The 15,489-nt window shown below is 48.0% G+C and overlaps 1 protein-coding gene across 2 annotated transcripts in view; it reads right to left on the bottom strand.

Moving 5' to 3' along the window:
- IL1RAP (interleukin 1 receptor accessory protein) overlaps positions 1-15,489 on the bottom strand; it is a 93,985-nt gene that overhangs the window by 17,302 nt on the left and 61,194 nt on the right. For both annotated transcript variants that reach the window (XM_063131719.1, XM_063131720.1), the window contains exons 9-10: positions 12,385-12,534; positions 6,594-6,737 (exon numbers count right to left, since the gene is read on the bottom strand). In XM_063131719.1, coding sequence (XP_062987789.1) covers positions 6,594-6,737; positions 12,385-12,534 — 294 coding nt within the window. The remainder of the gene's footprint in view (positions 1-6,593; positions 6,738-12,384; positions 12,535-15,489) is intronic.

Below are 15,489 nucleotides of genomic sequence, written 5' to 3' on the forward strand. Positions count from 1 at the left end.
CAGGACACAGAATAACGGGCTCAAGTTAAAGGAAGCCAGATTCCGGCTGGACATCAGGAAAAACTTCCTGACTGTTAGAGCAGTACGACAATAGAAACAGTTACCTAGGGAGCTTGTGGGCTCTCCCACACTAGAGGCCTTCAAGAGGCAGCTGGACAACCATCTGTCAGGGATGCTTTAGGGTGGATTCCTGCATTGAGCAGGGGGTTGGACTCGATGGCCTTGTAGGCCCCTTCCAACTCTGCTATTCTATGATTCTATGTTGGACTACTGTTTCCCATTATGCCTCATCATTGGCTAAGCTGGAGGGCCACACAACATCTGGAAGGCCACAGGCTCATTCCTCCTGCCTGATCTATAGAAACAAATAAAATCTGAGGCCAGGATCTTGCAGTTAGCAAGTAGATCCTGGGTGTAACCTTCCCTGGTGGCCGTGCCATGGAGCAGGAGAGGAAAAAGCCACTTCGGAGTCAGGGAAAGGATTTTGGGAGCTGCTCTGAGGGAGAACGCTCCGCAGCCAGGGAGGCGCTTGAGCCATGCGAGGAGAGCGAGTGAGCAGAGCATGCCAGTCTTCTCGGCTCGTCTAAAATAGCAGCGGAACAGAAGGAGCCAAGCAAAAGCTTGGGGAGGCGGATCCCGTCTGTGAGCAGACATCTGTGACTAAAAGCAGGAGAAAAAGGGACGTGTGCTGACAGCAGACGACGGCTCTGCAGCCTGAATTTCGTGCCCAGCTTGGCTCAGCCTGCCTCGTCCTTGTTCTACAGAGGGAACGAGACCATGGCAGATGCAACGGCATGACGGAGGCCTGGGCTCCGGCCATCGAACAAATTCACATGGCAGCTTTCTGCAAAACCCCACGGGGCAAAGAGGGAGGGCACTTTCCTCCCCAGGATCAGGGCGTTGGAAAACTCACCTCGTGGAGTTTCATGCATCCTTATTTCATGGGAGAAAAAGAGAGGAACCACCAACTTTCCCCACAGATTTTGCAGAAAACACAAGCAGGGTGGTCAGGTTGGGCCCCTCATCCATTGGGAACCAGTGCAGCATGAGAGACAAGGTGGTGTAGCGGTTAGAGTGTCGTACTGGGAGTCGGGAGATCTGGGTTCTAGTCCCCACTCAGCCATGGAAACCCACTGGGTGACTTTGGGCCAGTCACAGATTCTCAGCCCAACCCACCTCACAGGGTTGTTGTGAGGTTAAAATAGAGGAGGGTTGTGTACGTTGCCTCGGACTCCTCAGAGGAAAAAAACCTGGGCTATAGGTTTAACAAATAAATAATAAAAGGAGGCATCTGAATCACCATGGTGCATCACAGTGGCAAAGAGCACCTTTTATCAGCTCAGGCTGATATACCAGCTGCGCCCTTATCTGGACAGAGATAGCCTAGCTACAGTGATCCATGCTCTGATAACCTCTCGTTTGGATTACTGCAATGCGTTATACGTGGGGCTGCCTTTGAAAACGGTCCGGAAACTTCAACTGGTACAAAACAGGGCAGCATGGTTATTAACAGGGACTGGCCGGCGAGATCACATCACGCCAGTCCTTTTACAACTTATTATTATTATATTGGCTGCCAGTCCAGGTCCGGGCCCAATTCAAAGTGCTGGTATTGACATTTAAAGCCCTAAACGGTTTGGGGCCAGGTTATCTGAAGGAACGCCTCCTCCCATATGTACCTACCCGGACCTTAAGATCATCCACAGGGGCCCTTCTCCGTGAGCCCCTGCCAAAGGAAGTGAGGCAAGTGGCTACTAGGAGGAGGGCTTTCTCCGCTGTGGCACCCCGGTTGTGGAATGAGCTCCCCAGAGAGGTCCGCCTGGCGCCTACACTGTACTGCTTTCGTCGCCAGCTGAAGACCTTTTTATTCACTCAGTATTTTAACACTTAATTTTAACTTAAATTTAAATTTTACTGTTTTAACTCTGTATTTTAATCTTATATCAACTTTGCTGTGTGGTTTTATCCTGGTTGCGCTTTTTATACTGTATTTCGTAATTGTGTTTTAAACTCTTGGGTGTTTTACTGTGGTTTTAATTTTTGTGAACCGCCCAGAGAGCTTCGGCTATTGGGTGGTATAAAAATGTAATAAATAAATAAATAAATAAATAAAATCACACTCACATTATTCTAGTGAGAGAGCTTTGGCTATTGAGCGGTATAGAAATGCAATAAAGAAAGAAAGACATTGGTGAATGCCGTTCCCCATTCAAAAGCACGTTCAGCAGCAGCTTTAGCTTATTCAGATCTGAGTCTCTGTGTTACAAAGCACGTGCAATTTGATTCCTTGCACAAACACCCTGTGCTTTTCTAAGAACCTGTTGATCTGGTTGGTAGCCACCAACCAGGCCTGCTAGGCTACTAGTTCTCCTTCTGTAGCCTCCAGTCACACATCCCTAGTCATACCTGGCACCTGATTCTTCTCTACATGTCGCCCTCTCCCCACCTGCACCTCCAATACTGATCTGCATGATTTACAGAGCGGAATTTAGATTTGGGGGATAGGAGAGGGGCGAACAATCTGAGCAGTTGAACTGGTATAGAGATTAGTCGTTCCGGAGACCATGTCCCCAGTGGTAACAGAGACCAAGCAGGTAAAATTAGGCCTACTAGTAGACCAACATGCCCATCTCAGAGTAGGAAGGTTTCCCCAGAACTCAGAGAATAACTATCCGAGTTCTGCAGAGCTGGAAAGCTCACATAGATTGGCATCTATGTGAGCATTCAGCATTTTTATTAATGATTTGGACAAGGAGGTGCAGGGAACGCTTATCAAATTTGCAGATGACACAAAATTGGGTGGGATAGCTAATACCCTAGAAGGCAGAAACAAACTTCAAAGTGATCTTGATAGGCTGGAGTGCTGGGCTGAAAACAACAGCATGAAATTTAATAGGGATAAATGCCAAGTTCTACATCTAGGAAATAGAAACCAAATGCACAGTTGCAAGATGGGGGATACTCGGCTCAGCAATACTATGAACTAGAAGGATCTTGGAATTGTTGTAGATCGCAAGCGGAATATGAGCCAACAGTGCGATAGGGCTGCAAGAAAGGCAAATGCTATTTTGGGCTGCATTAATAGAAGTATAGCTTCCAAATCACAAGAGGTACTGGTTCCTCTCTATTCGGCCCTGGTTAGGCCTCATCTAGAGTATTGCGTCCAGTTCTGGGCTCCACAATTCAAGAAGGAGGCAGACAAGCTGGAGCGTGTTCAGAGGAGGGCAGTCAGGATGATCAGGGGTCTGGAAACAAAGCCCTATGAAGAGAGACTGAAAGAACTGGGCATGTTTAGCCTGGAGAAGAGAAGGCTGAGGGGAGACATGATAACACTCTTCAAATACTTAAAAGGTTGTCACACAGAGGAGGGCCAGGATCTCTTCTCGATCCTCCCAGAGTGCAGGACACGGAATAACGGGCTCAAGTTACAGGAAGCCAGATTCCAGTTGGACATCAGGAAAAACTTCCTGACTGTTAGAGCAGTACGACAATGGAATCAGTTACTTAGGGATGTTGTGGGCTCTCCCACACTCGAGGCCTTCAAGAGGCAGCTGGACAAGCATCTGTCAGGGATGCTTTAGGGTGGATTCCTGCATTGAGCAGGGGGTTGGACTCGATGGCCTTGTAGACCCCTTCCAACTCTGCGATTCTATGATTCTATAAGCTTAGGTGAGTGCAATTAAAAGAGGTCCTGTTAGATACTGGGTGACAATCTCTGACGTAGAAGAAGGAACAGAAACACCCTGCCAGAACTGTGTTGGGCCCCTGCAAAAGGGGCATGAGCAGAAGGAGGGAAGCAGTCACTCACGCCAATCATTTTGGCTCTGAATGCACAAGTCAAGAAAGCCTGCCGGGCAAAGAGACGCCGTTCTACCAAAGGTGCTCCTGGGCACATTGTAGATATATTACATAGCTGCTCATAGAGAGTCTCTGACAGCAGCCAAGATATAGCTGCTCTCAGACTATCTGAAGTTGTCTCAGAACTAGAACAAAACATGGGGGAAAAAACCAAAGCAGAGGGAAACTCAAACCCAACTCTGGAACATGAACCTTGCAGTCTTCCTTGAATCGAAAGTCAGGTTGAAAAAGCAAAGGGTGGCTCCCCTGCCCCACGTGGAGGGCAAGGCGAAAAAGCTTCCAGGCATGCAGAACCCACTGGGTAGCTCCTTCTGCCTCATTGTCCCCTCTGTAGCCTTGGTCTTTGGAGTACAAGGTCTCCCCCTACTCTTTGGCTGCCCCCATCCTCTGGGATGGTCCAACATGGGGATGGCATGAAGCTGGACAACCATCTGTCGGGGATCATAGAATCATAGAATCATAGAATAGCAGAATTGGAAGGGGCCTACAAGGCCATCGAGTCCAACCCCCTGCTCAATGCAGGAATCCACCCTAAAGCATCCCTGACAGATGGTTGTCCAGCTGCCTCTTGAATGCCTCTAGTGTGGGAGAGCCCACAACCTCCCTAGGTAGCTGATTCCACTGTCGCACTGCTCTAACAGTCAGGAAGTTTTTCCTGATGTCCAGCCGGAATCTGGCTTCCTTTAACTTGAGCCCGTTATTCCGTGTCCTGCACTCTGGGAGAATCGAGAAGAGATCCTGGCCCTCCTCTGTGTGACAACCTTTTAAGTATTTGAAGAGTGCTATCATGTCTCCCCTCAATCTTCTCTTCTCCAGGCTAAATGCTTTAGGATGCTTTAGGGTGGATTCCTGCATTGAGCAGGGGGTTGGACTCGATGGCCTTGTAGGCCCCTTCCAACTCTGCTATTCTATGATTCTATGATTCTGTGCCCTGTTAGTCTCTGCATATAAAGAAGACGGGATCAGGACAGCCAGTGTGGCTTAGTGGTTAGAGTGTTGGACGGGGAGTCAGGAGACCCAAGTTCTAATCTCCACATGGTTAAGAAGCTCACTGGGTGACTTCAGGACAGTCACTGGCTAACCGACTTCACAGGGTTGTTGTGAGGATAAAATGGACAGGAAGAAGACCCTTCTAAGAGGGAAGGGGGGGGGGAAAGTAGGATGTAAATGCAATAATAAATAAAATAAAAACTGTGCCCCAAACTTGTAGCCCATATAAACTGCATGTGGGGGTGAAAATGCCCCAAGTGTAAAGCCAAGCAGAGCTTCTCGTGGTGTAGAGTGGCTAAGAGCGTCCCACCAGGAGGTCTGCAGTTCAAGTCTCTTCCTGAACTCTCCAGGCAGCCTGGGGCAGGCGCAATGCTATCTGGACCACCTGCAACACAACAGGCTTTACGGCAGCCTTCCTCAACCTGGAGCGCTCCAGATGTGTTGGACTACAACTCCCAGAATGCCCCAGCCAGCTGGCTGGGGCATTCTGGGAGATGCAGTCCAACACATCTGGAGCGCCCCAGGTTGAGGAAGGCTGCTTTACGGGGTCGCTGTAACGTTTCTAAGAACAGGTCCGTGAAGCTATGTGGCAACGTTGCCCCTCCCTCCCCAGCCTTCCCGCCTCTCCCCAACTGCCCGTAATACCTCTCCCGCTCCCAGACGCTTTTCCTCGCCGTCACATTACTTGCTAAAATAATACCAAGATCTGCAGAAACATAATGAGTACAGAATAAAGCAGCCGATCTCACGAGCGCCGGGGAACATTTGTTTCTACTCATTCCCATCGTTTCCTTCACAGAATTGGAGGTTCTGGCCCTTAATTTGGATTTTCTTTAATGACACTGAGCAAGTGCATTGCTGATGAGAGTTCAGCCATTTCCTCTGCAGCTTGACTGTATGCTAGCAACCTCCTTAGGAGTAGAGGACTCCTGAAACGTTACCTCGCTCGTCAAATATTTATTTATTTATTCATTCATTCATTTATTTATTTATTACATTTCTATACCGCCCAATAGCCGAAGCTCTCTGGGACGCACGGCAGGGACGCATGGGTGTGAAGAACAATGTTTGGAACGAGCGAGGCCGTCGCATCCCTCCACCAGGGATAATGTTTCATAAAGCTAACAAAGCCGACTTGAGCCCACAAAACCCTCTGCTGCAATAAATCGGTTATCCTTTAAGGAACTTCCTGCGAGCAGCCTCAGACGTTTTGCCATGGGAACAAGCAGAAAAACAAAGCAGAAGCCCATTCCTGGGGTGAGGGGAGAGTGGAGGACAAACAGTTGTGTGTGTGTGTGTGTGTTGGGGGCGTTTAACGTTGTGGCAAACAGCTTTCAGATTAAATGTAACCGCACAGCCTCGTCACTCGGCCTTTGCCACGAACTGCCTCGTGCGCTTCTTCTCTGGTAGCTTCTGGCACAGCTTCCCACAACCTGGTGCCCACTACATTTGCTGGAATACAACTCCCAGCATGGTTCTTTGGGGGATACTGGGAATTGTAATCCATCGCCAGGCTAGCAAAGGCTGCAGAAGGGGGTGGGGGTGGAGAGAAACAGAGGGCATGTCTACACCAGCCCTATATCCCGGGATCGTCCCTGTGCATCCAAATGCCGCACAGGGGATCCCGGGAGCAGGCAGGGGCGACCCCTCCGTTTGCCTGGGAGAACCCTTAGGTGTGGAAAGGGCCAGAGAGGGAGGGAGTGAATGTGGAATGCTTGCTGCAGTTGCGTGTTCGAGATACTCACTTCCCCCGGGGAGGCTGTCCCTGTCAAAAATGCACAGCTTGTAGCCAAACTCGTTCTCCAGAACCCCCCGCAACGTCAACAGCACAAACTCTTCTTCCTCAGCATTCCTTGCGTAGGACACATAAATGTCATACTCCTTCCCGTCTGACGGCCCCAGTTGGAGAGGAGCACAGAGAGAGAGGGAGGGAGGGAGGGAGAAAGAAAAACATTTACGTTAGGCGGGTACATTTGGTTCTCTCTCCTCTGCCCTCTTCTGCTCCAGGAGGAACGCAGAACCGCTGGGCATGAGAGCCAACACAGAAAGACCGTTCTCCACTTCGCCGGTGCCAGGACCCCCGGGGACAGAAAAAAGCACACTGCACTTACTAATAGGTTGAGCAAGAAAACACGCAGGCCCCCCTGACCCCAAAGAGGCACCGAGGCTTTCCAGTCCGCAAAGGGGAGGCTGGCTAAAGCTATCTGGTTGCTAAGGGCAACCCCGCAGCCTTAAATTGAAAACTTTCAGCCTGCAGGGAGGCCTTTGGCTCTTGTGGGATGCGAAGGTAATGCGGGAAGTCGGGAAATTAACTGACAAGCAGGCTCTTGGTGCTCTAAAATTATCTTTCGCCAGAAGCTGCCGTACGGGGAAAAACAAGAGTAGATTAGGATGTTCAGCTGCAACTCTATGTCAACATTAACAATGATTTATTTTAACACTGACACAGCTTCTTAACTTGGCTTTAACATTATTGCTACGGTTTTTACGGTTACTTTTAATCATAGAATCATAGAATAGCAGAGTTGGAAGGGGCCTACAGGGCCATCGAGTCCAACCCCCTGCTCAATGCAGGAATCCACCCTAAAGCATCCCTGACAGATGCTTGTCCAGCTGCCTCTTGAAGGCCTCTAGTGTGGGAGAGCCCACCACCTCCCTAGGTAACTGGCTCCATTGTCGTACTGCTCTAACAGTCAGGAAGTTTTTCCTGATGTCCAGCTGGAATCTGGCTTCCTTTAACTTGAGCCCGTTATTCCGTGTCCTGCACTCTGGGAGGATTGAGAAGAGATCCTGGCCCTCTGAGTGACAACCTTTTAAGTATTTGAAGAGTGCTATCATGTCTCCCCTCCATCTCCTCTTCTCCAGGCTAAACATGCCCAGTTCTTTCAGTCTCTCTTCATAGGGCTCTGTTTCCAGACCCCTGATCATCCTGGTTGCCCTCCAGCTTGTCTGTTTTACTATGTTTCTATTTCATTAAGATTTATATATATATATTTGAACTTATTGTAAATCAGTTTGAGTGGCTTCAGAAAGGCAGCACAAGATTCAGAAATACACCTATGTGTTTTATTGCATCTTGTTTGATAGACTGTGGATTTTAATGCTATTCAGGTGCCTTTGGGGAGAACTTATTATTATTATCATTAATAAAATGCCTTTCTAACAAAGTCCTCAAAGTGACATCTGTACGCCGCTCTGAGATGTTAATGATATAGGGCAGGATATAAATGTTTTAAATAAATAAATAAATAAATAAATAAATAAATAAATAAATACATACATACATACCATAATGCCACAAAGCAATATAAGCAATCAGCACAGCAATTTAAAATGCAATAATCACAAAAGGACAAAACACGGCAGCAGCATTTAATAATGCAAAGCCTTAGTAAACCATACTCAGGAAATGCACAGTGTTTGAGAATATTCAAAGCACCCCATATACGTGGCCTTGTTGTAATCCATACAATGTAGGGTGACCCTATGAAAAGGAGGACAGGGCTCCTGTATCTTTAACAGTTGCATAGAAAAGGGGATTTCAGCAGGTGTCATTTCTATATATGAAGAACCTGGTGAAATACCCTCTTCATTGCAACAGTTAAAGCTGCAGGAGCTATCCTAGAGTGACCAGATTTAAAAGAGGGCCGGGCACCTGCAGCTTTAACTGGTATGATGAAGAGGAGATTTCAACAGGTTCCCTATACATACAAATGACACCTGTAGAAATTTTCTTTTCAATACAACTGTTAAAGATACAGGAGCCCGGTCCTCCTTTTCATATGGTCACCCCAATACAATGACTCTGCAAGGTAGGTCAGCATTATTATCTCCCATGTTACAGATGGAAGGGTTTGACTGACCAAAGCCCAGTACCCTGTCTCCAACAGTGGTCAGCCAAATACCTCCGAGAAGCCCACAAGCACGGCAGGGAAGCCAGGCACCAGGGAGTTGCTTTGGCATCCTTCTCTGCAGTCCCCAGAAAGGCCTTTATTCATTAATTTTTGAAGTAGAATAATATGCCTATACACACTTCCCTGAAAACAAACAAACAAAATTATTTAAAAGACCTCTGTGCCTTTAAACAAATGGAAAACAATGCACTCTTGGATCAGGGTGAAATGCAAAATAAGACACATCCTTACCTTGACTAAAAGAAATGTTAATAGGATCCTGCACACCACGATGGTCCAGTGTTTTAATTGGCAGAATTGGTGGGGCACATGGCTTAGAACCGCAAGCCATGTGAATGTAATGTGAATACATTACAATCACAATGAGGGCATGGCTAGATGGGGCGATATCCCGGGGATCGCCCAGGGATCGTCCCTGTGCGTTCACATGACGCACAGGGGATCCCGGGAGCAGGGAGGGATGATCTCTCCCTTGGCCCGGGATCTCGCCATACCCTTTTAGCCCGCTTTTTCCACGGTCTCGGGATGATCCCAAGACTGCGGAACGTGTGGCCGGGCATCGCGGGTTGTCCTGGCTCCTCGCGAGTAACTGCAAGGAGCCGGGAACCAGGCACGGAGCTCTGTGGCCATCGCGGGTGGGGTGAGCGGGGAAAGTGTTTTTTTAAAAAAAACAAATACCTTACGGTTTGCGTTCTCCTTTGAAAAACAAAACCAAAATGGCGGGGGAGAGGGGGAGACAGAGGGGGAGATCTCGTGATAACCATATATGTAGGGCTCTGTATGTAGTTTGGTTCTTGCACATGAACTGCATAGAATCATAGAATAGCAGAGTTGGAAGGGGCCTACAAGGCCATCGAGTCCAACCCCCTGCTCAATGCAGGAATCCACCCTAAAGCATCCCTGACAGATGATTGTCCAGCTGCCTCTCGAAGGCCTCTAGTGTGGGAGAGACCACAACCTCCCTAGGTCACTGATTCCACCGTCACACTGCTCTAACAGTCAGGAAGCCCCACCCGATGTCCAGCTGGAATCTGGCTTCCTTTAACTTGAGCCCCTTATTCCGTGTCCTGCACTCTGGGGGGATCGAGAAGAGATCCTGGCCCTCCTTTGTGTGACAACCTTTTAAGTATTTGAAGAGTGCTGTCATGTCTCCCCTCCATCTTCTCTTCTCCAGGCTAAACATGCCCAGTTCTTTCAGTCTCTCTTCATAGGGCTTTGTTTCCAGACCCCTGATCATCCTGGTCGCCCTCCTCTGAACACGCTCCAGCTTGTCTGCGTCCTTCTTGAATTGTGGAACCCAGAACTGGACGCAATACTCTAGATGAGGCCTAACCAGGGCCGAATAGAGAGGAACCAGTACCTCACGTGGGATTGGAATAATGTATGTGCCTGAATGTGCTGTAATGCTAAAACTGTTATATCAGCAAGGAAATGCTTAATTGGAATTTCTAACTGTCAAGACCTCTTGATAGAGCAGAAGACAAATAGTCTAGGTTGGTAAGGAGAACGGACCATCCAGGTCAATCTGACATTGCCAGAAGAGTTATGGGCCCTCTGTTGATACGGTATAATGAAGAAGTTTTCTTTGATCTTCGTTTTGCTTTAGAATTTTGCCAACTGCTAATTGGTTAAGATGCGACTGTGTATAAATAGACCTGCTTTTCACACTGCCAGAGGAGAAGTTCTTTGTCTGTAGGATCCTCTCCATACAACTGTATTATGCTCAATAAAAGAGTTGCCTTACAAGCAAAGTGGATTTTTATCCTTGACAACAGGTAGGCAGAGTATAGTAATTACATTAAAAGGAATAAACACTGCCCAGGCATCTACAATATAAAAGACAAGAGCACCTGGAAAGGAAAAAGAAGGAAAGGAAGGGGGAGAGGAAAAAGAGAAGCAGAGGTCAATGAAGGCCGAGGAGGCCCATTCTCAAATTCTGTTCAAGCAACTCAGAAAAGAGAGGTGTGAATGCGAAAAGAGGTCCTCCAGCTAAAAGGGGCAGGAAGAGAGAAGGATGGAGGTGTGAAACAGGAAAAGTGACTTGAGGCTTATAGCCAAGAGGAAAGTTGAGAGGGGCTGAGAAAGGGAGAGCAGATGGAAAAGAGGGGGAAGGCAGAGACCCCCCCCCATCCTGTAAGGAGGCAGAAGCCAGCGAAGGGGGTGTAGCAAAGGAGAAACGTGGTCAAGGCAAGAGCCCGAAAAGAGAAACAAGCAGCAGAGTGGAGGAAGAAAGGGAGAAGGCAAAGCTGAGAGTGAAAGTGGCAAGCCGGAAAGAAGAGGATCTCCATCACAGCGGTTGGAACTGCGGGAGCCCTGCCCAGCGTGACCACATACAAAAGAGGGCAGGGCAACTTTATAGATTGAACTTTAGGAATAATTACTAAAAACTGAAGGGGGAAACAATATATCTTGCCATAGCCAAGAAGACAGACCAGCTGACCTGTGTTGTGCTGCATCCATCTGCTGCCCAGATACAAATCATGGACGTGTAACTTCAAGGCTAGTGTTTTTGGGTTCTTTGTCTTCCAACTGAACCCATACTGGACAATCCTTCACGTCTTCCAATAGAGGACTAACTATTTCCCCATGGTCCTCAGTTGCACCCAGTTTCCCCTCTTCCCTTTGTAAAATCCCTTTATAAACTCCATATAAGGTGGCATGTCCACCTTATACATCACAGAGGAGATGTAGAATAACTACAGCCACAGCTAGACCTAGGGTTTATCGTGGGATCATCCAGGGTTCGCCCCTGCCTGAGCACTGGATCCCCTGTGTATCACCTAGATGAACAGGTTTGACCCCTGGACGATCCAGGGATAAACCTTAGGTCTAGCTATGGCCTAAGTTAGGTATGCTTTAGGGTGGATTCCTGCACTGAGCAGGGGGTTGGACTTGATGGCCCTGTAGGCCCCTTCCAACTCTACTATTCTATGATTCTATAAGCTTAGGTGAGACATGAGAGCACTCTTCAAATACTTCAAAGGTTGTCACACAGAGGAGGGCCAGAATCTCTTCTCGATCCTCCCAGAGTGCAGGACACGGAATAACGGGCTCAAGTTAAAGGAAGCAAGATTCCGGCTGGACATCAGGAAAAACTTCCTGACTGTTAGAGCAGTACGACAATGGAACTGTTACCTAGGGAGGTTGTGGGCTCTCCCACACTAGAGGCCTTCAAGAGGCAGCTGGACAAGCATCTGTCAGGGATGCTTTAGGGTGGATTCCTGCATTGAGCAGGGGGTTGGACTCGATGGCCTTGTAGGCCCCTTCCAACTCTGCTATTCTATGATTCTATCATCTGAGGCAACAGCTAATGGTGCCTGAGCCATTTCCCACATTAATTGCGGTCATTCTGCATGTAAACTTGGAAGGCAGGTGGAGAAATGCAGGGCAGAGCTAAAGCCACGGAAGGACTATGTAAAAGAACAAGCCAAATCCATTTCCCTCGAGAAGGAATTGGGGCAACCTTTCTGGGCATGGAGCAGAAGTGAAGGGAAAAGCTTGTTGAAAGTCCAGCGTTCCCGTCTGTAAAACAGCAGCAAGCCTTTAACAGCAAAGAGATGCCACAGCCCAGAGTGGCCGGTTGCGCGAGGCGAGGTGCGCGCAACGGTCCCAAACCCCTTACCGAGGATGGTTTCGTCCGTCCCAAAATGAGCTCGGTAGAAGAGGACCAACTCAAGCCAGTAGACGTGGTAGATGACGGTTAGGAGGACCACAAGGAGGACAGTTGCTCCCAAGCCACAGACAAGCTCCACCGTGTACCTCGGGACTAGAGCTGTGGGGGCAAAACAAAGAAGAGGGTTTTTTCTTTCTTTCTTTTATTTAAAACAATTAATATACCACTCTTACATCAATAACATATCCGAGTGTTGAACAATAACAAGGAAAATAATAATAATAATAATAATAATAATAATAATAATAATAATAATAATATATTTATTTATTTATTGCATTTTTATACCGCCCAATAGCCGAAGCTCTCTGGGCGGTTCACAAAAATTAAAACAGTTCGAAGTATAAAACCAACAGTATAAAAACATGATATAAAATACAATATAAAAACACAACCAGGATAAAATCAGCAGCAGTGCAGAAATACGAATTTAAAATACAAATTTAAAACAGCCAAGTTAAAATTAAATTTATAGACTGTTAAAAGGCTGTGAGAATAAAAAGGTCTTCACTTGGCATCTGAAAGAGTATAGTGTAGGTGCCAGGCGAACCTCCTTAGGGAGCTCATTCCACAGCCGGGGGGCCACAGCAGAGAAGGCCCTCCTCCTGGTAGCCACGTGCCTCACTTCCTTTGGCAGGGGCTCACGGAGAAGGACCCCTGAGGATGACCTCAGGGTCCGGGCAGGTACATATGGGAGGAGGCGTTCCTTCAGACAGCCTGGCCCCAAGCCGTTTAGGGCTTTCAATGTTAATACCAGCACTTTGAATCGGGCCCGGTCCTGGACTGATAGCCAATGAATCTGGAAGAGGACTGGCATGGTGTGGTCTCGTTGGCCAGTCCCTGTTAGTAAACGGGCTGCCCTGTTTCGTACCAGTTGAAGTTTCCGGACCGTTTTCAAAGGCAGCCCCAGGATTTAAAACTTCAAAATCAAATTGTATCAATAAACCATGGCTAGTTAGTCAGAGAAGGCTTGTTTAAATGACAGATGGTTGTCCAGCTGCCTCTTGAAGGCCTCTAGTGTGGGAGAGCCCACCACCTCCCTAGGTCACTGATTCCATTGTCGTACTGCTCTAACAGTCAGGAAGTTTTTCTGAAGCATGACCTCTGCATGCAGAAGGTTCCAGCAGGCATCTCAGGTTAAGGGAAACTCAGGCAGCAGGTGATGGAAAAGACCCTTCTCTACCTGAGACCCTAGAGAGACACAGAAGACTTGGACCAGGTGGAGAGTTAATATGAGGAGGGGGGAACATCTAAGGACTGCGGGGTGAGGCTTATAATACCTTTATCCCCCACCCGCGTCTTCCACCAGAGCCAAAACTTGTGTGAGGAGGTCCTGGCTCGGGAGAGACGAACGTCTGCCTGCTTCAGCAGCCATTTCCAAGGCACAAGATTCAGGGCAAAGTGACATCTTGAGCTCCTGAGAGCTAGGGGGGGAACGGATGCACACTGCTGCTCTGCTTCTAGTAACTCTTTGACTATTTTATGGTATTTAAAATATATTGTAAGCTGCCTCAAGAGCTTCGGCTGGTAGGTGGGTTCTAAATACTCCAAAATGAAAGAAAGAAAGAAAGAAAGAAAGAAAGAAAGAAAGAAAGAAAGAAAGAAAGAAGAGCTTCGGCTATTGGGCGGTATAGAAATGTAATAAATAAATAAATAAGGAAGGAAGGAAGGAAGGAAGGAAGGAAGAATGTTCAGAGGAGGGCAACCAGGATGATCAGGGGTCTGGAAACAAAGCCCTATGAAGAGAGACTGAAAGAACTGGGCATGTTTAGCCTGGAGAAGAGAAGATTGAGGGGAGACATGATAGCACTCTTCAAATACTTCAAAGGTTGTCACACAGAGGAAGGCCAGGATCTCTTCTCGATCCTCCCAGAGTGCAGGACACGGAATAACGGGCTCAAGTTAAACGAAGCCAGATTCCAGCTGGACATCAGGAAAAACTTCCTGACTGTTAGAGCAGTACGACAATGGAATCAGTTCCCTAGAGAGGTTGTGGGCTCTCCCACACTAGAGGCCTTCAAGAGGCAGCTGGACAACCCTCTGTCAGGGATGCTGTAGTGTAGATTCCTGCATTGAGCAGGGGGTTGGACTTGATGGCCTTGCAGGCCCCTTCCAACTCTGCTATTCTATGATTCTATGAAAGAAAGAAAGATTCTGCTTCAAAAGACTAGGGCCGTAGCTAGACCGAAGGTTTATCCCAGGATCATCCCGGGTTCGTCCCTGCCTGAGCACTGGATGCCCTGTGTGGCACTTAGATGAACAGGTTTGACCCCAGGACAATCCTGGGATAAACCTGAGGTCTAGCAACAGCCTAGGTGCTCATCCCCAAAGATTGGATGGAGTTTGGCAGCATGCAAGGACAGGCACCGATTCCCTATATGTGCTTGGACCTAAGCACACTACGGATGGCTTTCTCCAAATCTCAGGCATATCCAGGAAGGTTTTAGGCACTCACACTGTTATTGTATTTACATGTTCCAGAGCCAAGCCCTGGCAGCGGAAAAAGGTTCTGGTGGTTCCGGAGACAAGCCCAGGCTTCAGTTATAGCTTGGTCTTGCTTTTCCCCTTCGCTTTCTCCCCCAGGGTCTCTTCTAGAGGAGCTCTTTTGTTGTTTATCCGTTCAGTCGCTTCCGACTCTTCTTGACTCCATGGACCAGCCCACGCCAGAGCTTTCTGTCGGCTGTTGCCACCCCTAACTCCCCCAAGGTCGAGTCTGTCACCTCCAGAATATCAACCATCCATCTTGCCCTTGGTTGGCCCCTCTTCCTTTTGCCTTCCACTTTCCCTAGCATCAGCCTCTTCTCCAGGGTTTCCTGTCTTCTCATTAGGTGGCCAAAGTACTTCAGTTTTGCCTTTAATACCATTCCCTCCAGTGAGCAGTCTGGCTTTATTTCCTGGAGTATGGACTGGTTTGATCTTCTTGCGGTCCAAGGCACTCTCAGAATTCTCCTCCAACACCACAGTTCAAAAGCATCTCTTCCTTCGCTCAGCCTTCCTTATGGTCCAGCTCTCGCAGCCATAGGTTACTACGGGGAATACCATTGCTTTAACTAT

This window comes from Elgaria multicarinata, chromosome 8 (assembly GCF_023053635.1).
Source record: "Elgaria multicarinata webbii isolate HBS135686 ecotype San Diego chromosome 8, rElgMul1.1.pri, whole genome shotgun sequence".
Classification (NCBI taxonomy): Eukaryota; Metazoa; Chordata; class Lepidosauria; order Squamata; family Anguidae; genus Elgaria; species Elgaria multicarinata.